Raw genomic sequence first — 27,026 nt, forward strand, 5'->3', positions numbered from 1 at the left:
GCAGTGATAGCGGATGGATCGTGAGGTCGAAAGCGAAGTAATGTCGAAGAGTGAGAAGGACAGATTGACAATTGATGGAGTTGAAAGGGGAAGGGAAGGGGTCGATGGTTTGTTTTTGCCGATACCGCGGGATAACGTCTACGTCTGCCGAGCCAAAGATGGAGGAATGGTTATTGTCGTGAGCACTGTCGAGTTGTCACCGACGCATGAGGATTGCGATTTGGACCGTTTGCTGGTTACTACACTAAAGTCGGAGTGTGCAGTGGTGGTGTCTTGATATTTTACAAGTATAGTGAGAAGAGAAAGGAAAGGATTAGGTATAGTGGTAGTGTAGTAACCTTAGTCAGATCGATTACAGAGCAGTTCCAACGAGCACAGTGAGTGTTTTCGTTCTAAACTTGTTTGATTACCCTATCCGACGGACATTTCATTTTATTTTCTGCAGTAATTACAGTTCACGGCTCCCACAAACATCGGTCTTCGGTCAGATCAGCGCGTAACTACTACTCACATCTATGTATGCATTGCGTTCATCCCCGGCAACACCGAAATCACAATGTCAGACTGGCTATGATACGTCACTCTCTGTACTTTTCTCAGTGATCTGTGTGCCTCGCCTCGATGCGATACATACATATCTCTGCTATGTAGGATGCACGATGATACACACACCTACAAACATACATACATGACGGTGACCGATCTCGTATCTTGTATGACCTCGCTCGCCAAGACCGCATCCCATTCCGGAGGTTAAAATCCACGCGTTCGGCCGCCGAGATCTGTGCGGTGGTGCCTGTTTCCGTAACGTGAGATGAGATGGGATAACCGGGCGACATCATATCAGTCATCTACATCAGTCAGCGTCGAAATAGTACACTACATTGCGTAGTATGTCCGATGAGGATGACTTGATCAGACGGTTCGCAGCTCTCAGAGCGCCGCAGACGACGTTGCTAGACATCGATCCGCAGTCTAAGAGTACAGCACCGAAAGCGACGATTGAAGAGCAAGCTAGAAAAGCAGTGGAAGAGGATGAAGAGCTAGAACGTATTGCTGGTGGTTATGTCCCGCCTGGTTCTGGACCGACGGCGGTAGATGATGGAGAAGCGGAGCTAAGGAAGAGAAGAGCGAGATTGAGGGGTTTGGCCGAGGATGATGAAATAGCAACAGGAGACGAGGGGGATCAAGCAGTGAGTTCCAGTGCGCATCTTACTAAAATGTCTGTTCTGTATGTCCTTGAGTTGACAAGTATCACGTCAGGTCGAAGACTTCCTCGCAAGTATCGCGAGTGCTGCCGAACAATCACCTTCTTCAACAAACTTGTACACGGACACCAACGCGACCGGACTGGAAAGGGAAGCTCGAGCGGCCCTACGAGCAGCTTCACCTCACGTACATAACGACACCGACGGTGACGACGAAGCGAACGAAGAAGAACACGAAGAGACTGAAGAAGAGATCATTACTCGCGCGTTGGAAGAAGCGAGTTTGGAAAAGCTACATGAGCCGCAAAGCCCTACGCAATCCAATGGGGATGAGAACGAATCGCAAGAACCAAAAGCTGCATCCAGTTTCAAGGACAACAACCACAACGACGATATCGCGAATGATAATGATGTGGAAATCGGCTTCTCGTTCCCTTCCTTGCCCAATCATCTACCTGTAGACGACACCGACGGTCATGACGAAGAAGTCGATGACGAGACGCAAAAACGACTAGATATGCTATTAGGTCTTACTCCGTCATCTGCCAAACCTGGTCAAACGCAGCCCAAGTCGGGATTGGCTCCACCCCCTTCTGCGCCGAGATTCGATTTGCCGGGTTACAACTCTGCTAGAGATGAAGATACGGAAAGTTGGTGTTGTGAGTATTGTCCTAATCCTTGTCATCTCATCTATATTGCTGGAGGAACCATCGCCTTTTGTAAGACGGCTCTCGTCTCAAAACGATCAATGGCTTACAGGTAACTACTCTCCTAGGTATATGCAATCGTGATGCAGCCCTGGTATGCTTGGGTTGCGACGATGATCTATACTGCGAAGAATGCTGGAGAGAAGGACATGGGCAAGGAGAAGGAAAGGAGGTAGGACACAAGGTGAAGCGATTCGTTTGGGGGAACAGAAGGGCAGCGGCGATTTGAGCTCGTCTGCTTCAACATTCGGCGGTTCGTCCATACGACGTTAAATTCATACGACGCTAAACTAGAAGAAGAAGCACAGGAGAACCAGCATTTTACAGCATGATACGTTGGGGGTATAGTTGCATGTTGTATGGGAGTATGTACACATCATGGTCTGTATAGTCTATCCCTTCTTGGGCTTCTTGACTGTATCACACCATATCAGCACGATATCCAGTAGTGAGGCTGAATTCAACTCACCACCAAACTTGGATCTTGCGGTGATTCGACCAGCCACACCGTTCAGGTCGAGAGCGCCTCGGATGATCTTGTACTACGACAGGTAAGATGCATTAGTATTGGCCATGTGTGCGAACCCCTGTTTTCACGCCCGCGCTCCCAGCAGTACCGGACCAGGTCATTCCTCCTAACCATCCCAGTCACACCGCATCCCATCTGAGAACCGCCTCGCTCCATTCGTCACTGAGACCGTCAAGCGTCCACAGTCGCCTTGCTCGTCTTCCACCCGAGACATGAAAGCAGACTCTAGATTGGTGATCGAATGATCGTCGTTCACTCACTCTAACACCCGGCAAATCCTTGGCTCCACCACCTCTGACCAGAACCACACTATGTTCTTGCAAATTATGTCCTTCTCCAGGAATGTACGCCGTCGTCATCGTTCCATTACTCAATTTCACTCGGGCGACTTTCCGAACCGCAGAGTTCGGTTTACGTGGTTTGGTGGTGTAGACTTTTGCGCAGACGGCCTTTTTCTGGAAACAGTTTTGTAAGAGGGGGACATTGGATTTTCGTCTTGTCGAAGATCGAGCGCCTCGGAGGACTGGACGAGCGAATCGAGCGATAGCGAGAATTGCGAAGGATGTGATTGCACGTGAACCGATGAACGAAGGAATATGACAGAGGGGCAGAAGTGGGGTTTGATAATCAGGTGAAATTTCCCAATGACGGCGAGGTAGAAGAGGAAGGATTGTTGAAGTCTGATCAGCTCCCAGCCAATCCATAACGACCATCCCACTCACCCTGTCCAATGGTCGCTTCACACTTCGAACTCGAAGCAAACCCTCTCATCTCGCCCACCACTCGGGTCGATCGAGAGGACGATGCGAGAGCAGTCCCGAACGTAGATGCCGGTCGTACCGCCAGTCGAGAGAAAGATGCCGTGAGGGCGAGTAATGATCGTGTCGCGTTCATCGTGAGTTGCTAGTGCTTCGGTCTCAAAGAACGACGAGTTGTGTTTGAGTGACAAGCACAAATAGTGCTAAAGCAGCAAAGACGACGGTCCAACCCAACATTTCGGAGAAGCGGAAGCTTATCACACCTGTCCAACCTCGAAGTGACATGACGTGGCATTCCTTAACCCCTTGTGACCGCCCTCCACTTTCCGACGGCCAGGTCCCACAAAGATTTCAATCGTATTTTGAGCGGTTGGTCGTTAACAAAACCTTCATCAACACCTACTCTATACAGCTATACCTTTTGACAACAACACCGAAAATGTCAGAGGCAGATTTCATAGCTCTTGATGAGGGGAGTTCCTCCAAAAAGGAGAGGAAAGAGCGTGTCAAGTAAGTTCCATCCACTCTCATTCGCAACGAAAAGATGATGCTTCGCCCACCTTGGTCGCTAAATGCTAATCGTTATCCCGTCCCTCGCAGCACAACACTCTTCGTCTCTTCCCTGCCATACACGGCAACATCTACCGACCTTCTCACCCACTTCTCCTTTCTAGGACCTGTACGACACGGTTTCGTAGCTACCGATAAGGAGACGGGCAAATCGAAAGGTGTAGGATATGTCACCTATTCCTTGAGAGAAGATGCGGAGAAGGCATTAGAGGAGTTGAACGGGGGCGGTTTCGGTGGTGGAAACAGGAAGATTCGAGTAGCATGGGCAGATGAGAGGGTCAGTCGAGGTCCTCTTCTTCCGCCAAGCTATTCACAAAACTGATAATCTAACATAGCTATCGCTCAAAGAACGTAAAGTGGAAAGAGCCGAAGCTCAACTCAACCCGAAACCCAAACCAACACCTCGATCCGCCCCAGGGGAAGAGAAGTCTTCTGACCCAAACGCTATCCGTACCCTCGTCTTATCTGGTTTGCCCGAAGGGATCACCAAGAATGTGCTCTGGAAGAAGATCAGAAAGGTCAACGAAAACGCAGAGGTTGTGTATCCTGTTCCTGCCGAGGAAGGAGAGACTTCTCCGGAAGATACTGGTGAGTAGGATAATGGCAACCTAACGATTGGAAGATAGAACTGAATCTGATCGGTTTGTCTTTTGTAGCCAACATCATCTTCCCTTCTCATGGTGATGCGCAGAAAGCTTTACCCAAACTGCATGGTCACACATACAAGGGTGCTTTACTCTCCTGTGTCTTGAAGAAGCGACTAGAGAAGCTATCCGCGAAGGGCCAGGGCAAGAACCCCAGTCATGCTGGTCGACTCATCGTCCGAAACTTGTCATGGGATGTGAGTGTGGTTTTAATCGTTTGGTAAAGAATTTACTTAGCTGACTCTTCGTCTGTAGACTACCGTTCAGGATCTACGTGCCACTTTCCTTCCTTATGGACCTATACACTCTATCGACCTCCCTACTCTTCCTTCCAAACTCCCCCCTTCTGCGGATCCTTCAAAAGCACCCCCACCACCTCGTGCAAGAGGTTTCGCTTTCGTCTGGTTTTTGACCAAGCTCGACGCTGAGAAAGCTATCGAGGGAGTGAACGGCAAGGTATTGAAGAGCGCCAAGGGTGGAAAGACAGATTCCGAAGGTCGAGTCGTCGCTGTTGACTGGGCGTTGAGTAAGGAGAAATGGGAGGAGACCAAGAAGGACGAAGGTGGGGATGAGAAGAAGAAGGCTGAGGAGGGATCTGGTTCCGAATCTGGCTCCGGATCGGAAGAGGAATCTGCTTCTGAGAGTGGAAGTGGAAGTGGGAGTGAAGAGGAGGAGGAAGGTGATGATGACGAGGAGATGGAGGATGCCCAGGAAGAAGAACCCGTCAAGCCTAAACTCCCTACTGTCGATGTTGGAAGTACTCTCTTCATCCGAAATCTTCCCTTTGAGACCACCGAGCAAGAGCTCAACACTTTGTGAGTAGTGATGACTACGTTTCTCGTGATTCTTTGCTGACAGTCATGACACTATTATGCAGGTTCCGTACATTTGGTCCCCTTCGTTACGCCCGAATCACGATGGACAAGGTCACCGGTCGATCCCGAGGAACAGGTTTCGTCTGCTTCTGGAATGTCGAGCATGCCGATGAGGCTATCGCAGAAGCTGAGCGAGTGTCCCGAGAGACTGGTGCAAATGCTATGCCTGTGAGTCGTGTTCCATTCTCCACTGATGTGGTGTGCATTACAGGGTACGCATGTACTAAACCTTCTTCCTTCTGCAGCTTGGTGGTGGCGCAGCTCAAGCCAAGAACCCCTTCGCCCTTCCATCCGTCCTCACCGCCGACCCATCGTCGTCACTTGCTAGTAAATTGGTGATTCACGGTCGAACCCTCGACGTAGCGCGAGCTGTCACACGTGAGCAAGCGGGTCAGATGAAGGAGGACAGTGAGAGGTCTAGGAACGCTGGCGACAAGCGTAACACCTATCTCATGCGAGAAGGAGGTGAGTTGCTAAGCAACAGGTCAGGCATGTGTATGTAGAGCTGACAGACATTCTCTACTCGTAGTGATCTTCCCCAACTCTCCTGCTGCAGAGTCACTTCCCGAATCCGAAATTGAAAAACGTCAACAATCATTCAACGCGAGAAAGACACTCCTCCGATCGAACCCTTCATTATACATCTCCAAGACTCGTCTCTCTATTCGACAACTGCCGTTGTTTGCCACGGATCGTACATTGAAACGATTGGCGATCCACGCCGTTCGCACGTTCGACGACGAGGTCAAATCAGGTGATCGACAAGGTCTCGATCGATCAGAAGAGATGGACGAAACGCTTTCTGCTGCTCTTGCTGCGCGAAAAGACTCGAAGAAAGGAAAGGGTAAAGAGCGAGAAACTGTGGTCATTCAGTCAAAAGTCGTGAGACAGACCGAGAAGGTCGATGCGTTGACTGGACAAGGACGATCGAAGGGTTATGGTTTCTTGGAAATCAAAAGTCATAAAGATGCCTTGAAGGTATTGAGATGGGCGAACAACAACCCGGATGTGGGGAAATTGATGTGGGATTGGTGGAAAGTTGAGTTGGGAGATATCAAAGAACGCACAGAGAAGCTTCTTGTGGCTGCCAGGAAGAAGGCCGCAGGAGGTGCTGGAGACGAAGCTGCCGATTCGGACGCTGAAGAGGAGAAGAAGAAGAGTAAGAAGGATGCTGATAAGGAGAAGAAGGGTGGAGAGAGCGTTGAGGAACTCGAGGCGAGATTGAAGAAGATTGAAGGGAGGTTGGAAGAAGGTGATGATCGGTCTGGAGGTGGGATGAGAGGTGGTAAGACACTCATGATCGAGTTCAGTATCGAGAATATCCAGGTGAGCGAGTGTTTCTCTTCATCACCCTCTTCAGCTTCCTCCCTTCCCGGCGTCAAAGTCCCCAAAGATTGCACGGATACGGAACTTCGTACTTTGTGAAGAAAGAATGCTGATCATCCCCTGCTCACCCGTGACAGGTGGTCAAACGTCGTGTTGAGAAAATCGTCACGCACAGAGACGGACCCGCTCCTCGATCAGGTGATCACTCGAAACGAAAATCAGACCAGATCGAAGCCGAAGACACCGATGACGAAGGAGGTGCTGCGCCCGATTCTAAGAAGCGTAAATGGGATAATAAGGGCAAAGATCGTAAAGATTTCAAACCCGATGGAGCTAAACGACCTTCTTCGTCAAACGGCAACGGCGATAAAGGTGATAAGGGGAAGAGCGATAGACCTCGATTAGCACCTCAATCGAAAGTTTACAAAACGGAGAAGAAAGCAAACCCGACGCCTGCACCGGTCGTTGCAGCGGAGCCTGAGAAGAGGGGTATTGAGAAGATGGGCAATCACCTCGGTAGTATGATTGGTAGGAAGAGGAAGATGCGAAAGGGCGGGAAGTGAGCGGGGAGCAATAGGACGGGATCAGGGTAGTATGGCTAGTTTTGCGTTTCGGTATACTTTGCATAGTGGCATTCATGGAACTCAACTGGTTGATGTGATAACATTCAGTATTCGTGCAGATCGCCTTTAGACACAAACTGCTGCGAGAGACTTGTTTCAGTTTCTACTATCGTATCAACCGACAATAAGTGGAACTAGGTGTGATCTGGATACATCGCATTCCTCAGAACGGTAATCCTCCCCACACAGGTCATCTCGTCGAACTACCCCCAAACCCAGTAGCTCTCCTCATCTCTCCCAATCCCCCACCTCCACCACCTCCCCCACCGCGTGAAGGACCGACCCCTCTATCCCACTCATTATCGTCATCGTCGAACCTCCTCGCTGCGCCCCAACCAGCAGCAGCAGGTCTAGCCCCAACTCTCCTTCCGGATTGTTGCTGTTGTTGCTGTTGGTTCCTATTGGCCGTAGCGAGATATGTTCCTAATCCACCTGCAGCTAAACCGGTCCAGAATCCAGGTCCACCCCAAGTCGATCCTGAGGCGGGAGTAGGAGGGGCTGTATTGTCTGGGTTCTTGGTATATGGAGGAGGGGGAACACCACCGCCACTTCCTCCAGAACCAGGATTGAATCCAGGTCCACCTCCTCCCCCTCCTCCCCAACCATGTCCACCACCAGGTCCACCGCCACCACCACCGGGACCAAATGGCGAAAACCGGGAGAGTGGAGGTGGTGTATAGCGCGGGAAGAAACGAAGTATCAATGATCGAATGAGGGAATAGAGAATGAGGAAAGTCATGAGATAGAAGATGTAATTGAAAGATTTGGCGAGGAAGGTGTCTGGACAATGATCACAAATGAGTCAGCAAAGCGCTCGTTGTAATGCAAATCGGACGAGAAGTCGGGTGAAGCACAGGCCGGGTGATGCGAGGAGAAGAACGACTCACCAAACCTCGAAGGCATATCTGGATATTCACCAAATTCCAAAGCTCTATCAACCTTGTGCAGGTTATACGTCAATCCGCAAGATCCTGCAACCACGTTATCAGCTACGAACCTTCTGTTCCAAACAGATGAAAGAAGCTCAGACTCGGACCCGCACTCGGACCTACCTTGTAGGACGTTCGAATCGCCAGCTTTGGACCATCCTTCGCATGAGACTTCAACTTTACCCATCCTCAACGATGATGGCAAGTCTGTATCGCACTACACCGCACACTCTCAGTAAGCACGCACATCAAGCCAAGAACTCTCCAAGCGCTCGGGATGCAAGAAGTGTATCGCGCCGACTCACTCTCCATTGTACACCTGCAAATCCGTCATCGCCCATATTGGTACATTGTACTACTTCCGGTTGGAACGATTTGCACGCTTTTCCAATACATGTCAGTTGGGCTATAATCGACACGAAGGACAGAGTTAGCTTGAATTCTGATAGATCCCCGCTTTAACTCTAAAGGCCGTGCAGGATGGAGGATGAGAAGATGTGTGGAAGAACCAACTCACGGATAGGACTGGTCCGTCTTGCCGCTGTCAACTGATCGGCGTAGAAGGTGAGCGTCTTGATCGACTTCAAGGGAACCTTCTTCGGTGTCGGCATTTTGGCTTGAGTGTCACTATGTCTTTTGCAGTGGGAAGGGATTCCGAGTGTATTTGCTTGTATATATGATTGAAGAGGAGACGAACAACGAGGTACAATTCGACGTGGAAGTGGACGGTGTAGGTGACTTTTTGCCACTCGACGGTGGACAACCTCCACGTCGATTTTGCGATAATTTTCCGGATGTCACCGCGGCACCGCTTGTTCACTGGAATCAATCCACACCACGCACTGTTGAATGTGTCATACATGTCATCTATAATTATCTGATGTTTTTGGTGGTATTCCGTATGGGTGGTATATGCTATTGCGAAAAGGATCCGCTACGCTACTTCTTCTCCGAAGGTGTTGAAGCCTTCTTCTTCTTCTTCTTCTATGTACTGTATGAGAATTACAAAACGTTGACCTTGGGGTAAGGCAACTTGGGACCGATCTGACCGACACACAATTGACCCAACTTGTGTCCGACCTCGATACACTCGTCGAGGCTCTTACCCTGAGCGAGAGCACCGAGGAAACCACCCGCGAACATGTCACCGGCACCGTTGGTGTCGACGATCTGGTCGTCGGAGAGCTTGGAGACGGGGAAGGTCTTAGGGTTCTCGTCGGTAGGCTTGAGGTTACCGGGAGAAGCAGAGGCGGAAGAAGAGGCGACGAGGGTAGAGTCAGCACCTTGGGTGATGATGACGAGTCGGGGTCGAGAAGCGTTGGACTTGGAAGAAGCAGCGAGAGTGGTAGCAACTTGGGCAAGGGGGGTGCTCTGCGATCGAAGAAAGATCAGTATCAGTCGTGACGTGGTACGCTATCATACTGTTGGCAGTACTCACGCCCATACCGGCAGCCTCGGCGTAAGCAGCAGCTTCGCTCTCGTTTCCGATCAAGACGTCGACGTGAGGCAACAACTCCTCGAGCTGAACCTTGAAGAATTGTGGGATGAAAGGAGCAGACAAGTTCAAGACGACAGTCTTTCCCTTGGAGCTAGCAGCCTTGGCGACCTCAAGAGCGCTCTCGACACCGTGGGTGAGGAAGAAACCACCGATGTAGAAGAACTTGGCGTCGGCAATGTACTTGGCGACGGTGGGCTCGGAGAGGTGAGAAGGGGTGAACATCTCGGCAGCTCGGAGGGTGGTACAGAGAGAACGGTCGTGGCCTGAGAGGATGACGGCACAAGCACCAGTTCGAGCAGGGGCGGGTTGGACCTGGTAGGCGGAGATGACACCCTCGGTCTCGTTGACCTTCTGAAGGGTGTTCTTGAGGTCGTCGTCACCGACGGAACCGATGTAAGCGACGGACTTGGCGGGGAGGACGTACTGCAAGGAGGACTCGTCAGCTTGTCGAGCTTAACCATGACCAGATATGAATGCACTCACAGAAGCAGCTCGGGCAGAGTTCTGGGCAGCACCACCAGCAACGTAGGTCACATCGGCGTTGGCAACGATGTCGTCGTAGCTGAGGGAAGAGTACGTCAGTCGTGAACCTAGCTTAGATATCGTTTTTGCTCACATGGGCATGTGCTTCTCCTCGGCAAGGATGGCATCGTTAGATTTGAGCTCGTACTTTTCGAGGTACTTGGGGCCCTGTTGGGGGTTGACCTGGATGTCGAGCTGCATTGATCGTCGTGTCAGCTTAGCTCCATTACAGATAAAGGTCAAGGAGACAGCTCACCAAAGGGTTACCGATGCAGACGATGATGGGAGACTCTTGAGCTGACATTTTTTGTTTTGGTGTTTGACTGATTAGAGTTGTTTGATAAGAGGTTATTGCAGGAGTGATCACGGTGAGATTGTTGAAAAAGAAAGCACGTTGATATCAAGCTGGGATCTCGTATCATCCATTATTTGTACCATCAATTTATCTCATTTTATCCCGAATTCGCTCTATCAACCATCACTCGCAATAGCCTCCACTTATCGCGACCATTTCATTTGTGATGATGCTTCTCTCTTTGGTGTATCTTGACATACAAGCAATGTATCTCATCTTTGCTCGACATGGGCAGACGGAAGAGTGAGTCAGGTCAGCTGTGAGGCCTAGTAGTCTGCCTGGTGCTGGATCCTGCCCGCACTCCGGCTGATACTCCCATTTGACCGCAGCAACGTCCAAGGGATCATCCAAGGCCACAAGGATACACCTCTAAACAATCATGGGCGTCTTGAATCTGCTCGCTTGGCTGAGCGACTTCGCAAGGTCAAGATAGCAGAGGCATACACATCGCCTCTATGTCGTGCCAAAGAGGTATGTCAGCGCCAACCTTGCCTGGTCATGATTCTAGCATCGTCGGTTTCTGTATTGACGGTACCTTTGACACTCAGACTGCCGAGATAGTCCTACGACATCATCCCGGTACAACATTGAGTGCGGCCGATGGACTGAAAGAGCGTGGCTTGGGAAGTATGGAAGGTCGAAGGCGAGCGAGAGGAGAGAAGGCGCCTGCCGATGCGGAGAGCTACGAGTCGTCAGTCAAGCAGCCGACCCCCTTCGTAAACGATCACAGAAGCTAATTCTCCGTACGTGCCTTCTCAGACTTGGTGCGCGATCGATACAGTGGTTCGACTCCTTCCTCGCCTCGCATGAGCCTGAAGCTCCTTTGCCTCAGAATCACCTTTTCAACCACTTTTCCCGACACTCGTCGCCCCCTGAACCGAATATCCTTATCGTATCCCACGGCGCATGGCTATCATTCTTTCTATCCCTCATCCTTTCGCCGACTTATGGCTTCACATTATCGAAAGGGGTTGATCCGAAACTACCATGTTACAATACGAGTTTGATGGTGGTCGGATGTAAGTGGATAGATGGGAAGTGGAAGGGCAGTGTAGATGATTGGGGAGATATTTCGCATTTGAGAGATATGATGGAAGAAGAGGTGAGGGACGTTGCGGACGATGTTAGATAATTACAACTTGTGTTTCGTATCTTGGTGTACCACGAATGGTCGGATGTTCTTGTAAACCCGTATATTAGATGTAGACTTGGTGGCTGATGTGAGAGAGACTAGGGCAAATTTAGACTGTTTGAGTGTTGTGAGCGGGATCAAGTGCCTGGTGACAAGATGCCTATTGCGATAAGTCATGTATCCGGCTGATCGTGTACTGATGACTGCCATCTCCCCTTCGTTGAAGTGTACTGGGTGTGATGACGTCTTCTCGAGCTTGTTCAGTCCGCTGTCCAGGTGTAATTCCTAAGTGAAGACTGGCGCATTTACGCCTCATTCGCGGTCGTGGGACACCTCCGTCTTCGGGACTGGTCGTTGCGGCTTCTCAGTGAAGGGCGCCGTGCGATTGTGAGAATGCATCAGAACGTCAAGCAAAGTGGCACAAGAATAGTTGCAGTTTCTGGATCATGAAGCTGTGTAGAATTATGGATGAGATCTATACTGCCTATTGACAATTAAATGCTAATCCGTGTGGCAAATCAGAGATACATCCTACAAACGCAAGCGACGTACTGTATACTGCATCACAACATCTCACTATTTACAAAAGTCTCTCCAAGCCGTCTCATCTTCCAGTATTTTCCTTCTCTACCATTTCTTGTTCCTTGTCCGCGATTCCCTTACATGTCGTACCGGGATCAACACACACCAACGAAGCGAGCCTGTACTCTCTCTATGACCATGGTCGTCCGCCCAGATACGCGGGCCACGAACCGTCTTCGAGATAGTTCCCACTGGAAATGGAGGCGGTCGAATCATAAGCAGGAGGTATGATACTATTCTCATCTATAGCGAGAAGCGGACAATCCATGTGATCCAGTAAATCAGGAGAGATCAAGCGCAGAATTTCCGCTTGCGTTACTGATGGTGGGACGGTGGGACTTTCCAATTCTTTGCGTAAATCCGCAGGAATCAGGTGCAACTCTGCTTCGTCATACTGAGAGTTGCTATCGCCGGTAGCGTCGGATGAATGAGCGGAAATCAAGGATGGTTCTGAAATCGAGAGGTACCCCTGAGCGCCAAACTCGTCAGGGGTCGAGTCGGGTGAGTAGGTAGCGACTGAAACTTGAGTTTGTTGCGGGATGGACAAGGGGGCTTGTTGTGAGATGAAATTTGCTGGCATGGTCTGAGGCATACTCAAATGAGTCTGTTGAAGCGGGAAGTCCGAGCGATATTCAATGTATTTGATTGCAGGGTCGTGCCGCACGGCAGGAGAAATGCTGGACTGACTACCAAACACATGAGCAGAAGGAAGGGGGAAACTAAGCGGATAGATTGCAGAGAAGGGATGACCAAGCGCGTTGGCAGATTGATCCGAGATGAGAGTCATGGTGGTATCATTGCCCGCTTGATTTGCAGAGGATTCAATCGAGCCCTTCGGGTAACATCTGGGATGATTCCAGTTGTGAAATTGATGAACAGCAAATGCTTGCGTAGAAGTCATGTTGCGTGATGAGCAGGGAGCTTGAGTTAGAGAGTGTTGGTTGACGTAAGGGCTGGGTTATGATTGTATAGCTTAGAACATAATGGCCCCTCTTAACAATGCTGTATGTGCAACATCTGCGGAGTGCGAAGTCGAGAACGAAGGCCTCCAATCACATCCTTTCATTCAGTGTCTTCTTTACAAGAGAGTGCGGAAGACTACAACCAAGAATGGGGAAGGCTTTGAGTGACGCTGTACTTGCTAGTTTTGCACCCACAAAAGAACGTCAATCCCAAACACGTTTTGGCTCTCTGACGGGCTGAGCTGCAAGAAAGTACGCAATAACGACCCAAGAATCGTTGAGGTTGGCTCAGCTCGTCAGTCGCGACCGAGGTGAGCATACTCAGGAAGGCCGTCCTTGTATCAATACAAGGCAGAACTACAAGACCGTGGCGAACATGACTTCCCGCAAGGACAAGTGGATCTCACGTAGTGTTGCGATGAGGGGTCTGAAGCCCAGGAACTGTATGCAGACCTCTGAATGGTTGATCCAAAGGAGGTGTTGCCAGTTTAGCCGTAGTATAAGTCCTGCTGGGATGTACCCTTTCAAAGAGATGCTAACGAATACGATGATGCATGCTACCTCTGAGAAAATGAATCTGACAAAATTTGGGAGAAGAGTGAATCACTGCCTGTATGTAGATCACTGTACAGTGATAGTCGCCACGCCCTCCTCTCTCCGCCCTGGTCCAAAAGAAGGGGAGAAAAGGAAGTGAACACAATTGCCAGTGTAATCACTACTTCTCCCAGGACAATTTCCCAGGAGGCTTTTCCCAATTCTTCGTCAACATGGTCAGCGCGTCCATGACAGCCAGACAGTTCGATGAGGGCGATAAACTAATGGTAGACTACTTAACTCACTCCCAGTGTGTCCGCCAACTGGGCAATTTCCTTGTCCTGAAGGGCGCCTTGACGGAGGAACTCTCTTGTGATTCCATCACAGGGCGGTGGCGCCGGGTAGGGTCCTTCTCGCTGAGTTGTGTTAGTCTCAGATTTGCCGCTCGATTGAGTGACGGTCTGATCACTGGCTTCGGAAAACTCCGACGGTTTCGAACGTGTCCAATATTTGTGACTGACCGAGGAAGAGGTTTGTGAGTCTGGGTTGGGCATCTTGATGAAAGTGTATAAGACGATTTAAATAAGGGTGATGTTGTGTTTCAATCGAGAAATGATCGTCACTCTGGGATTATTTTGGTGATTATTTGGCTCACTAGTCCCTATATACCTTTTAGAGCGCTTGAGCAGTCTGACACATCATAGAGGCTGGAGTATGAAATCATACATCGTCCTTTGTACTGTATCCCCATGCGAACCCCTCGGTACCCAAGAGCGCAAAAGGTAAAGCTGTCGAAACGCGTTTGGGGAGACCTTTGTCTGCAGGCGGGTGAATGCTCGGGCCGTGGAGGACAGGACAGGGGGACACTAATCTGATACTGGACTAGTACATGTAGGGGCTCAATGTGTATGTATCAGACAAGCACGATATCACAGGGCGTACGGGTAGTACTTGGCCCACTCTGTTGGCCAAGGCCACTCGCTGACCATGCGAGTACTGATCTGATTGGGCGTCGCCTAAGGTACCATACTATTCCAGCGAGGAATTGTGAAGGCCCCGACGTATCTGGTGATTAGGTTGTGACAGTGACAATCATTCCGTCCTATACAAAGATGCATACTCAGAAGTCTGAGAAAATGAACTGAAACCCGAAGAAGAGGTAAAGTATAACACGTTTGAGAAAGGAGTATGATGTGCTATATCTACAGCGCTGTACGGGCAGTGTGGTAGGCTGGATTGCAATCATAGTGGTCCGCAACCATGATTGAGTTGGGAAGCCAACAAAGATGTCATCCCACGTACTGTATATCATCATTGTCCGTATCGAGCAGATCCTTGACAGTAGGCTGCTAAGGCCTCGAAGGAGGGTGGGAGCCCGCTGACCGGGCTGTGGTGCTGCTGGCGGCACCGCCACTGGACCGACTGTTCCCAGTCGAACCAGGCCTCTGCCAGACTTCTCCTTTCTGCCCCAATGCCACAACTGCAGGATCACCATGCAAGAGAGTACGTGTTTCATCCCCGTCCGCCAGCAATCGTTGGACTCCACTAGCACTCGATGGAGTGTTTGTAGTAGAAGACCTACTCTTCTTCAAATGAGCGAGATATTCCGCAGCCCCACTATTCAGAAGACTGCTTTTTGAGGGATCAGAAGTTTGCTTGTCCTTCTCCCAGCCTGCGATCAGTTTGGTCGCTTGTTCTCTCGATAGAGGAGTCACGCTAGAAGACGTTGAGTTGTCGTGCTTTTCGTTATTCATGCTGTTGGCGATATGATGTAATGTGCTGGTGAATTCGATATGGAGTTCCGAATATATCTTTATGAGACCCTCTTATACGTCTAGCTGCTCTGTAGGGAGTTGGGCGACTGTTACAATGACCAATGAGGTCCTATCTCGGTTCTCCTTACAGCCCCTAATAGACGCAGCGATGACCCTAGAACATGAAAGGTAATCTGCTTCAAACGCGTTTGGGGTGGCGCTTTCTATCATTGGGCGCTGGCAGAGGATTCGAAGACCGCGCGGCGATAAAGGATCAATGTCTGATGACGAGCGACTCAATTGCTCGGTGTTCTCCCGGATAAACAAGGTGACAAAGGGCCAAGAAATCTCAAACCTCAATGCTACAAGCCAGCTGTCTGACCATGACTTTGAGGGTAACCTGTAATGGTGGCGCTCAAGCAATCCGCGTGAGCGCAGATGTGGTCGAGGATAAGCATCTGCTAATCTTGTGACGGTACAGCACTCATCTCATAGTAAAGATGTCTCTTGGGATGATTATAGGCAGTACGTCGATCTTACCAACCCGTAGTAGGCATGTGGCCTGCCACAATCAAACGGTCTTTCATTTCAGGTCTACTCATTTACATCCACCACAGATCCATTCATCAAATTCGAACATTTGAACGACTTGCAATACCTATATACCTGCCTCCTCAATGCACTTCACTGGCCAGTTCAGTCTTTGATACCTTCTGTACCTGGAGTGGTGTGCTGATCGGAGGTGGAAGTTTGGCCGGGGAGCTACAACAAATCATCAGGACTTGAAGTCACAATTCAGTACCATCACACTCACGTCTGCGCGGACAACCTGAGGAACGAGGTCGGCAGGGTTGTTGCAATTCTCCAAGTACTGCTCAGGAGTCTGCAGTTCATTAGGCCCTCGAAGAAGACCACGCCTGATGCGCTTGGGCACTGTCACGATGATCAACAGAGGCTTCAGTCAATGTAGCCCTATCACACCACGGAGACAAGGTTGAGTGATATTCGCCAAAGGCGTCAACTATAATGACGAGATGGACGAGATACTCAGCGAGAATGACGAGAACGACGAGAATCCGAAGAGAACAACCTCAGGATGAGCGTTGTGGCCTTGGACTGACTGAAGGCTAAGTGATATCGTCAAGAGCGATAGCGAAGGTACGGTGTATGACTTTCAATCGGGAAATCACTAAGGAAAAGAGTACAAAAGATGAGACTAGCCATTCTCCTATATATCCATCCATCCGTCCATCTACGTTGAGCGATATTCTACAACTCGGCGAGTTCGTCGAATTAGACCGAATAATAGATGGGTTCGTTGAATGAAGTTCTACGAGTTCGACGAGAATAGCGAGTAGTGCGGAGAGTGCGTCGGGATCTTGTAGGTCACGTGATGTATGTGGCAGTGACCGTCATGACAGGCAGCAAGTTGTGATCCTTGCGCGTGCTCATGGTGGTGGGCATCCGCTTGGATGCCGGGACGAAATCTTCACAAGTAGGTGGCCCACCGCTCCACCCACCACCCGTTGTGTTGGTCCGCTCGGCGCTTTGACCCTGCCCATGGCCCTTGCCACCATAAGACCCGTGGCTCCTGGCACCCCGAGACCCCCAGTGGGATTCAGGGTAGGTATGACCATAGGTATCGTTGTTGATGTCAATGTTCTGCTCGGCAGTGGTGGTAGCCGGGGTGGTAGTGGTACTGGGAGTGGTAGTGGTCGTTGTAGTTGTTGTGGTCATCTCTGGGGTAGTGGTGTTCATCTTGTCAGACGTATAAGAAATGTATTTGAGCAAAGTGAGCTGGAACGATGAGTGGTTCTTGCAGAATGATTGTTGTAATGTGATTATATCATGATTACCACACACACACACAACTTGAAAGCCCCTTTATACCTTTTCACAGTTGGACTGGGTGAACTGGCAAATGAAGCTGGAACAAGATCTCATGCATTGTCCTTTGAACCCCTGCGCAGAGACATACACCCCCTGGAATACAAAAGATAAATCCGTCAAAGCATGTTTGGGGTTACTCCCGTTGTTACACATTGTGAAAGGATCTCGACAGGTAGACTAGTACTGTATGATGTTGATGACCACCAGACTTTCAGGAGTCCAAGTTTACTATGGCTTTCATCACTTGCGGGGGAGAAGGGAGAGGGCCTTATAGTAATGTAACCATTGACAGGTGAGAAGCTCTAGGTGTCAGAGGCGCGCCGTTGACGGGCCTTAACGAGGAATACGGAGTACAAATAGGACGAAGCACTATCCCGAATTGTACAAGTCGAGTACCGAGTGTACAAGACTTGGGCTTGACTAGCAGAACACTTCACTTGTACGATAGTAGTGAGCTAGACAGAGGAATATACATTTGTCACAGCAATAGCTATGTACGAGTCCTTTGCTCACGTATATAAGTATCAATGATGCTATAAGAACCGTGGGAACGATTAATCAGTCGAATTGGTCATCTCCTACGATGGCTGTCTCTGGACCGACTTCGAACTAGTCCCCAACGGATGACAAGTCGAACTATTCAGAGGCCGAGTCGAGGTGTCACGACATAAGTCGTTCGTTCAGTTGTATTGGGTCGTGACAGGGATGACTTAAATGACTCCAGACTAGCAAGCTCATTTTTTCAGTATAAGCCCTGATTCATAATGGTCCAAGGATTGGTTGCAATTTGGTTGTAATGCTTGCAGCCCATCTGGAACACTAGGAACTACAAGCTGAACCATTCTGATTGGATCTCCACTAGCGCACCACGCTTAGAAGGTGAAGATGCCCTGAGAGGGAAAATATAAGGGGTCCACCATACATATAGACGTCTCTGCAAGCTTCCAGATGATGACCACTTAATTGAATGGCTATAGTTAGCATACAGTCAGACAGTCTTCAACATGAAGTAAGCACATTTACTTATAAAAATCAAATTCATCCATCAATTCTGTACTACTCATTGTCATAATCATATACACCTGCATACTTCACACTACTCCAATACTGCTCTCAGCCATTGCTACCTCCATCCATTGTGTCTGGTGGACGAATTTTTGGGGCTTTCCCCAGCTGGAAACCAGTCACTTGTGTTCTCGCCGAGAGTCTGCATGAAGCTATCAGTATTCAACCCTGTACAGAACAAGAGACTCACCCCGCCTGGACTAATGGCGCTGTTTGGCGCAGGAGGCAGGGGAATGGCAGGATGCAGGGGAATGATAGGTAGTCTGCTGCGGTTGTTGAGATACTGCTCGTCGGTCTGCTCAGAATTGGGTCCATGGCGGATATCAGTGGTGGAGCTGACCTGACGGTTCCTGGTCATTCCAAAATTGGTATCAAGAGACATTGGGGTAGGCCGAAGTGGGAAAGTTTGCTGGCTGCCATGGTATGAAGGACGACCGGCTTGTGCAGAGGGTGGTGCAACACCAAAATAGGTAGGAGGATTGCTTCGACCAGCATTTGAGCTGTTTGGGTTGAAGGTGGAAGCATTGCCTGATCTGGCAGGTTGACTTGTGCTGCCAGCGCTGCCATAGGTGCTGTTGTTGTTGTTGGTATTGTTCATCTTGCTGTGCAGTGTGAAAGTGTTGTGATACAAAGTGTGCCGGTATGTGTTGGTTTGTGTTTGGTGCGTCAGAGTATTGTGGAATGATTCTGGGCTGTGAATACTCAAATGGGTACTCTTCATAAAAGCCCTTTTATGCCTTTTGGCGACTTGAAGTGTCTGTACCAGGGAATCAACCTGGACTGTGGAGTCATTTGACGTCCTTTGTACCCCTATGCAAAGCTGGACTCCCCTAGAGTACAAAAGATGAATCTGTTGAAGCATGTTTGGAGTCACCCCTGTTGTTACACATTGTCAAAGGGACATTCAAAGGAAGGATGAGTACTGCATGGTATCAATGACAACCATGCTACCGATACTACAAAGTCATTTGTCCATCGTTGGGTGGAGAGGGCGGTAAGGGGGAATCATGGTGGCAATCATTGAAGGGCAAGGAACGGAAGCAAGGAACGGAGATAAATGGGGGTTTTTTCAATCTTTTGTAATCACCTGGGTCTACCAGCCAATGTCGAGGGCCCTGTAGTGATCGGTTGTGAAATGAATCTACTACTTTACATGCATGGGAATCAATGTGGCACCCAAAGAGGTGATATATATCACACTTGATGTGTAATGAATCACAGCACGTGTAATCCTACAAGACATGTTCCTGTACCTTCGTTTGTGCCTAGCACTGTAGAGAAGCACTGTAGAGAAGCACTGTAGAGAAGCACTGTAGAGAAGCACTGTAGAGAAGCACTGTAGAGAAGTACTGTAGAGGAGTACTGTAGAGAAGTATCCATGTGCCTGGCTTGGCGGAGGCACTGCTTACTAAGGTGGCAAATATTCTCGGTGGCAAACAAGGTATAAATACCCCACCCCTTCTGTAGTCAGTTGTTAGTATCCCCAGTTATGGATCTCCATTTGAGTCTCACTCATACAGTCACACCGTTGGTCACAACCCAACAACTCTTGTCATCATCACTACCCCTGTCGTCACCGTTGCCACCGTTGGCACTTATACCTGGGTCAATCATACAACAAGCCCGAAACACTGTCCTTTTCATTGGACACCTCCCGTATCCCTCCGTACCGGCGTGACATGATGCCACATTGCCATGTTACGAGCAGATCACAACGATGGGAGTGACCCCCTTTCAAGTCATACAGGTTGAGCAATCTCAAACACGGTTTGCAATCAACAACCATTGAATGGTTTGATGATGCTGTAGCCTCTGCTACAAGAGGGGAGTGTGGCCTGAGATCCACTACAGATTTGTCCATGGAGATACTGGGATAGGAAAGCCGACAACTGTAAGACAGGACAGGGAGACCCAAAAGAAAAGTATGCAGAGAAATTTGGACAACCACATGAAAACAGGTATCAACCTCATTACTAGCATCCTGTCATGGGATCTTGCACAAGTACACACATTACAGTCAAGCCCCATGTTCTCAATCCTGCCTAAACTGCCTACTGTTTGCTGATCTTCATCCAATCACTCCCCAACAGGCTCCAAATCTGTGCTGTCATCCTTCTCCCTGTTCACTTTGTTGAGGATTCAGGTCGATCATTTGTGCAATGATCAGTGTTGTGGTGACTCAAAGTCTGTGCAGCATACATCAGTCATGCCTTGCAGGTGCTCATACACTTATTGGTCCTCACTCACGGGCTCAGAACTGACAGTGGAGGCTGCATGGTTTGGTGTTTGACTTTCATCATTGCTCCGATCAGTGGGGGCATCTGAGGAGATGCTCAGTTGTGGCTGTAGAGGCAGAGGAATCTCTGGCTCAGAATTAATGTATCTGGGAGAGGCTGGCTGGTAAGGACCAAAGTGGTTTGAGGCAGCATTGCGTTCATGAGCAGCAGAGGGACCAGTATTGAAGCCATCAGCAGTTGAGTGGTTGTTATGGCCTCTGGTCATGCTGGTACTCCCACTTCTGGTGCTTGTCCTCCTGCTCATGCCAACATCCCTACTGTCAATGGTCATCTTCTTATGTGGTGTGCTTGGTGATTTGGTGGGATGTTTGCTGGACATTCAATGGTTGCTGCAATGTTGAATGCTTCAAGACAGAGTTTTGTGTTGGGAATGTAACAATGATTCACTTTTCTTGGACCCCTTTGGTATGTTTTGTTGGATTGGGAGTTCAAGAACTGAGAAGGATATGGCCTAGCTATCACCATCGTGTCACTATAGTATTATGCTCTCATCATACAGTATGTTGTGGAGCTCCCCCTGTTGATGAAAGGAAAGATTGCTGAAACGGGTCTCGTTGTCATGGTGTTGAGTTATGAGGATGTATGATCTCACAAAGCTTTGTGGCTATACCCCTCACTGGCTGAAACAAGTATGATATTCCTGTTTCCCTTTGCCAGTCAGGAGCAGAACAACTTCCTCTGTCTTCCTGTTCAGTACTCACAGTGTCCGTGCTTCAGGAAGGAATGATATATCACTTCTCCCCGGTCATGGTGCAGTACAAGATAATGGACAGAATGATCACCCTTGGAAGTCATTGATGGAAGAATGTGTGAATTGTGAAAGCTTTAGGAATGCAAAGGTGTGACTTCTGAGAAGATTAAAAACAGGTCGACCGCAGTTTCTTACCGGAGCCTGGTGTGGTATAGTGAGCCACTCATTGTCATGTCATTGAGACAACTAACAGAGAGGGAGGCACATCAGGCCATATCTTGGCTTAGTATAGGACAGGTAGACAATGTATGGTGCTGTGAAGATGATACAAAGCTTTTGAATTGACCTTACTTTGTGAAACAATGAACAAGTCGGCTGCCTGATAAGTGTTATAGCCTACTATAGAAGGGTAGCTGCTGCACCAACCAAGGAATGTGTTGCCAAAATACTGCCACATATATTGATACAGACACAGCATGCTTAAAGAACCATTTGGACAAATCTGGCTCCTTAGCGCTGATGTGACATCGCAAGCACAAAAGATTTAGTGTTCTACACATCAAAACAACCTACAAAAGGAAGCTAACCAGTATTTGCCTCTTAGTACCGCTGTTTGTCTTTTCGTGACGTAAGCCTGAACAACCCAGTCTCGCTCTTGATTGGGACCATTTTGCTATTTGTCCCCTCCAGTGATTTCTCTGGAAGAGGGCATCCCGTCTTCTCGTTGAGATAGACTCTTTCGCAGCCTGCTGAAAATGTCCATCTGTTGGAACGCTTGTTGTCACCAGTGTCTCCATCTGCCTGGATATGGGAGTTCAATGTGTGAGTGGTGGTGTGAGGTTGAGTGGATTTGGCATTCGTGCCTCGAAAGAATTGGTAGTAAGGGTCTGGGAAGCCCTCAGGAGGATTCATGAGTGAATGCTTTAGCACAATCAAGAATCAGCATTACTTCACTTGCATGTAAGCTGATCAAGGGTAGCACTCACCTTTGTTGCATTGATGGTGCTGATAGTTCCAGATGCTGCAGCTGCATGAGTAGGATTGGGATTCCACCCTTGTTGGGTTGGCACAGTGCAGTCAGACACCGTAGAAATCTTGCTTTGGTCCAAGAACATCCTGAAGACTATGATGGGCACAAGTATATGAAATTGAAGTCTGGTAACAAGGAAACAAAATGGTTGATAACCTGAGCAATAGTTTCACTTCTGAGAGAGAAGAGAGAATTAAGCTTCTATAATGAGTAACCTTCATATATCCTCACAGGTCAACCGCTTTGACCAGCAAGTGGAAGGTGGATGTGTGGCCTTCTGGGCTACAAAGGCTTTTGAAACCTGTAATGATGAAGCAGTTATGAGTCTATAAAAGAGAGTCAGACCTCATTCCCAATATACTCTCATTTGTTTAACACAATGCATTTCTCTCGATAGCATATATATATACAAAAGCAAGTACCCATCTTCCTGATCACGCAATGACCATCCACAACATCCGCTCAACGTTTGATGTTTGGGATGAAAAGATGATCATCAACTCCCAAACTCTGCAGACATTGTCATCAGTAAGTGATGAGGATACGTGTGATGTTGCACGGGGAAAAAAAAACTCACCCCGCCTGGATCAGTAATAGACGTGAGGGAACTGAGTGGCGGAGAAATTGGTGTGGTTTTGAAGCCCCTATATCCATAGAATAGACCAGTAGTCTTTGGGGGAGACTTGGTAGAGTCAGTCTTAAGCATACATATTGCAGATGTCAGCAGCCTCTTTTCAACATGGGATTGTAAAGGTGTGACTCACACTTGCGTTGGGGGAGGTGGAATCGGATGCCTTGCTGTCACTCCAGGCATCCTGCGCCGCTTTCCTGATATTTGAATCTCCTCGCAGCCCTTTGGGGTTTGTGTCAGTGTGCATAGTTGAGCCATCAGAGCTGTTTGCAGCCATGGTTGTGGTATGTAAGAGTCTGTGCTGGTTAAAGGCTTGGTAAAGTGAGAAGATGTTTGGGTACCTTGAAGTTCAATGTTACTGATTGATAGGGGATTGGGATTTCTTGTAACATCATATATACTCCCTGAGGGGGGCAGCTTGATCCATGCATTGCAAAACAAACTAGTTGGACTTCTTGGAAGGCACAAAGGACTGATGAAACTTGTAACAACATAGCAGGGTCAAGTCCAGAAAGGAGTGCCAGACGTCATTATTAGCACACTTTCACTTATCCACAATGCATTTCTCTCAAACAGCAGATGTATGTACAAGACTACCGAACTGACTACTACCCAATAAACTCCCAACACCGAGAAATATTGAAGGCGGCCGAGTGGACCTGTGAACGCACAGTCGCATTCAATGGTGGATTTCCGGGATGAATTCGTCATTGCCATGTCCAAAGGTCTGCTAACATTATCAGTGATCTTGTGCCGTAGTGTCACACGTTCAGTTGACTGAAGTTACGACTCACACATTTTGGATCATGGGAAGAAGTCGCGGAACCGGCAGAACGCTCTTCCTTTGGAGGGTAAAATGGTGGGATATTGGTGTCGATTCCCACCGGCATCCCTCTCGGAACGAAAGCGGCAGCAGCACCGGACAGTCCTGATTTGTGGCTTCCTCCGCTCTTGCGCGAGGCAGTACGCGTGGTGTTCTTGGTGGCGTACTCTTCACGGCCGGGGACAAGTTTGTCTGGCAGGATCAAGGAGGGGGCTCCGTGGGCAGATTGAGAGGTTGTTGTCTTGTCGCTCGAGCTGCCCATCCTGGTCAACTCCTGAGACATGGAATCGGGGTTGCCTGTGGTGCTGCCGCCCCGGTTGCTGGTTGTCAAATCGGGCAGGGTGGATCCAGTACTGGCCTTGGCGAATTTGTTAACAGTGTTAAATCCGGAGAAGAGGTTGAAAGTGTCAGTGGAGTGAACGGGGTCAGTCTGCAGCATACATGTAGCGAACATCAGCGTCATTCCTTCATCGTGGGATTAGTACAAGTGTGACTCACACTTGAGGAGGTGGAGGAATCGTTGACGTCCCAAGCTGTCCTCGCCGCGTCCATGACTTTATGGTTTATCTGCTGCGATCCGGGCTTGTGGCCTGCTGGCATAAGTGAGTCATAGTATTTCTTGGACATAATGATGGTCGGTGTAAATAAGAGTTTCTGCTGGTAAAGATGTTTAGAGGAAAAGACGGCGATGTTCTGAGTTTCAGTGTTATAACGAGAGGCAATGGATTCTCAATTACATGTAAGCTGAACATACTCCTGAAGGAAGACAGCCCAGTCCGTTACAGTATTACACCCAAGCTGTCTGAGGCTTCCGAAGAAACAAAGGCTCCCTTCGAAACTTGTAATATCATAGCAGGGTTAGGGGACAGAAAGGATTGTTGGACGACATCGAGCTCAAGCAAGGTTTTTTACTTGACTAGTTGATGACTTCACCATACATACACTTCACTAGAAAGGCAGCCATATGCAGTTGTAGGAAGCAAACTGTTGATCTTCCAAGAGAACAAAGGTCCTTGGTATAACCAAGGCGCCACACGGAACAGAGAGTTGGACGGCATCGAGCGAGGCTGCCCGAACGTGTCCTTGTAAGTCGTGGGTGACACCATTTATATTGCCCTGCTCCCCCCGATGATCAATACCATGATAATTCGGCTCAGCGAAATAAGACGTTTTTGCAATCGTAGATCACATCGAAGAACCAAATATTATAGTTATATACAAGGGTATCTCACGCTAATTGGAATGCAATCGTATGGGTAGAGCCAAAAATGTAGTTCCCTCTTCGTAAAGTTTCGTAAAGCACATAAATGAGTCCTCTCTAAGTCTCCTCTTTCTCATTGTCCCCTTTCACCTCGACCGACTACAGTCTGTGTCCCGGCACGACTGTAAAAATTACGACCAGAATCGCTGTGATGAGGATACAGACCGCTTCGATCCACAAAGCTCGTAATGTCAAAAGCTTCCTAACGTATTGCTCTTTGACACGAAGGAGATGGAATGGGGTGGTCTCGGTTTGCGAGAAGAGGGCGAGTAGTGGCGATAGGGAATAGTATGAAGAGAGAAGGAGGTTGGTAGCGAAAATGAATGGCAGGATGAGCTGTAGTGCACGTCAAGCAATACGATTAGCTGGTATCCAGAACGTGCGCGGGACTAACTTACCCATAATCGAGTGATTTTCGGTTTGTGGTCCAGGAAGATCAAGGAGAATGCCAAGACAAAGCCTCCCCAGAGACAGAGCAGACCAGCGATGAGTCGGACGAAGCTCCCAAGAGGAGTGAGGTTCCCGAATGCTTTCGCTCGAAGAAATCGGGGGAACGCGTCTTGCTCGAGTGCTTTGAAGATGTACACCTTTTGCGCGTGATACAGATCCGGAATGAGAGGAGAGGCTTCAGTACCGTTTGAAATGGGGAAGTTGTTGACTCGCAGCGAAGGTCTGAGCGCTATGGTCAGTTGACGTAACATGCCTACGTTCAGGTTTGAGAAACTCACGGAAGGTAGATTTCCCGCTCGGCTCCTGGCAAGAGATACCTCAGGTATATCCTCTCTGCACTTTCCACCAACGCAGCTTTTTCAATAGCCCTGTCTCTCGCGATCACCGTCGGTGCTTTACTTCGCCTTTCCGTCCATTTGCCTCTCAGACTCATCCCCCTTCCACTAGGGGTCGTACTCGGTCGATCTCGCGGAGCACGAGGACCTTGGCTCCCGAATTCACCTCCTGCCATGGTCGGCGAGAAATTCGGGTGTGCTGCTCCATGAGATTCTGTATCGCGTCGTTCTCGAGCGAGGGGACTGGGGGATCGTGCACCTCCCATGTTGTCGGGGTCGGGGGAGAGGGCAGGATTAGGAGAGTTGGGTTCGGATGGTAACGAGAGAAGAGGGGAGAAATGGGATCCGTTGGTTCGTGCATGAGCGGCAAATTCGGGCCAATCTTCCTGAACGGATCGACCAGATCGTCGAAGGTCCTTTTGGTTCGGTTATGTCAGTCACACGGATCTTGTATGTTTCTCGTTGATATATTTATGAGGCTTGTCGCTTCGCTTTAGCTCACCTTGAAGTATGCCTTGCACATGTTCTCATGTTGTTGAACATCCAACCAGAAATCTAACGCATCCTCTGACGATTCACGTTGCAAGAAAATCTGAACGTTTGACGCACGGACCGTGATAGAAGATGTTGAGGGAGAGAAAGGGGTCAAACCCAACTATCAGCATGTTTGGTATATGGTTGATAAGGCCAAGGATGGACTCACGTAGAAGCAGAAAAGGTCAAGAGGTGGTCTAGTACGTCTATCAAGGACTTCTTGGAGCGTTGGAAGTCGATTGAGCTTGAGATAACGTGTTGCGGAGAGACGGCGTTGTTCTTTGGAGGTGGACGGTTCTCCTCCGCCAGGTTGTTTCTCGTTCATTTTGGGTTATACTGATCCGAAGTCGCCTTGGTTACTGTGTGGCAAACAATATAAATCTTCGCGATGCACAATAGCAAGCGGTTCGTGTGATGTGGTTGTGAGAGGCGAAATGAGGTGTTTGACGATTGATAGAGTCAATGTAGCAAGGAGGAGAGTATACCGACTTGTGTGTACACAACGTTGATT

The 27,026-nt window shown here is 49.0% G+C and overlaps 7 protein-coding genes across 7 annotated transcripts; 3 read left to right on the forward strand and 4 right to left on the reverse strand.

Annotated features, from left to right (window-relative positions):
* Positions 1 to 893: 893 nt before the first annotated feature.
* Positions 894 to 2,144, forward strand: CI109_106401 (uncharacterized protein; the record flags this gene model as incomplete). Its single annotated transcript, XM_032007013.1, has 3 exons — positions 894 to 1,193; positions 1,264 to 1,867; positions 1,984 to 2,144. 3 exons carry the CDS (start codon positions 894 to 896, stop codon positions 2,142 to 2,144), a joined length of 1,065 nt encoding a protein of 354 aa, XP_031858655.1.
* A 163-nt stretch (positions 2,145 to 2,307) lies between these two features.
* Positions 2,308 to 3,338, reverse strand: CI109_106402 (mitochondrial 37S ribosomal protein uS12m; the record flags this gene model as incomplete). Its single annotated transcript, XM_032007012.1, has 4 exons — positions 2,308 to 2,330; positions 2,385 to 2,457; positions 2,705 to 2,967; positions 3,167 to 3,338. The coding sequence occupies 4 exons, from the start codon at positions 3,336 to 3,338 to the stop codon at positions 2,308 to 2,310; spliced, it is 531 nt and encodes a 176-aa protein (XP_031858654.1).
* A 303-nt stretch (positions 3,339 to 3,641) lies between these two features.
* Positions 3,642 to 7,180, forward strand: CI109_106403 (uncharacterized protein; the record flags this gene model as incomplete). The annotated part of the gene is made up of 9 exons (XM_032007011.1): positions 3,642 to 3,712; positions 3,803 to 4,049; positions 4,108 to 4,360; positions 4,429 to 4,613; positions 4,672 to 5,231; positions 5,294 to 5,459; positions 5,537 to 5,756; positions 5,821 to 6,617; positions 6,755 to 7,180. 9 exons carry the CDS (start codon positions 3,642 to 3,644, stop codon positions 7,178 to 7,180), a joined length of 2,925 nt encoding a protein of 974 aa, XP_031858653.1.
* Positions 7,181 to 7,430: 250 nt separating this feature from the next.
* CI109_106404 (uncharacterized protein) lies at positions 7,431 to 8,780 on the reverse strand (the record flags this gene model as incomplete). Its single annotated transcript, XM_032007010.1, has 5 exons — positions 7,431 to 8,020; positions 8,128 to 8,211; positions 8,293 to 8,386; positions 8,475 to 8,575; positions 8,687 to 8,780. 5 exons carry the CDS (start codon positions 8,778 to 8,780, stop codon positions 7,431 to 7,433), a joined length of 963 nt encoding a protein of 320 aa, XP_031858652.1.
* Positions 8,781 to 9,171: 391 nt separating this feature from the next.
* CI109_106405 (uncharacterized protein) lies at positions 9,172 to 10,493 on the reverse strand (the record flags this gene model as incomplete). Its single annotated transcript, XM_032007009.1, has 5 exons — positions 9,172 to 9,540; positions 9,608 to 10,090; positions 10,151 to 10,229; positions 10,284 to 10,384; positions 10,446 to 10,493. 5 exons carry the CDS (start codon positions 10,491 to 10,493, stop codon positions 9,172 to 9,174), a joined length of 1,080 nt encoding a protein of 359 aa, XP_031858651.1.
* A 256-nt stretch (positions 10,494 to 10,749) lies between these two features.
* CI109_106406 (uncharacterized protein) lies at positions 10,750 to 11,676 on the forward strand (the record flags this gene model as incomplete). The annotated part of the gene is made up of 4 exons (XM_032007008.1): positions 10,750 to 10,787; positions 10,874 to 11,015; positions 11,093 to 11,235; positions 11,304 to 11,676. 4 exons carry the CDS (start codon positions 10,750 to 10,752, stop codon positions 11,674 to 11,676), a joined length of 696 nt encoding a protein of 231 aa, XP_031858650.1.
* A 13,619-nt stretch (positions 11,677 to 25,295) lies between these two features.
* On the reverse strand, positions 25,296 to 26,840 carry CI109_106407 (uncharacterized protein; the record flags this gene model as incomplete). The annotated part of the gene is made up of 5 exons (XM_065967834.1): positions 25,296 to 25,532; positions 25,595 to 25,868; positions 25,925 to 26,397; positions 26,484 to 26,573; positions 26,685 to 26,840. The coding sequence occupies 5 exons, from the start codon at positions 26,838 to 26,840 to the stop codon at positions 25,296 to 25,298; spliced, it is 1,230 nt and encodes a 409-aa protein (XP_065823906.1).
* Positions 26,841 to 27,026: the final 186 nt, after the last annotated feature.

Source organism: Kwoniella shandongensis, chromosome 12 (assembly GCF_008629635.2).
Source record: "Kwoniella shandongensis chromosome 12, complete sequence".
Taxonomy (NCBI): Eukaryota; Fungi; Basidiomycota; class Tremellomycetes; order Tremellales; family Cryptococcaceae; genus Kwoniella; species Kwoniella shandongensis.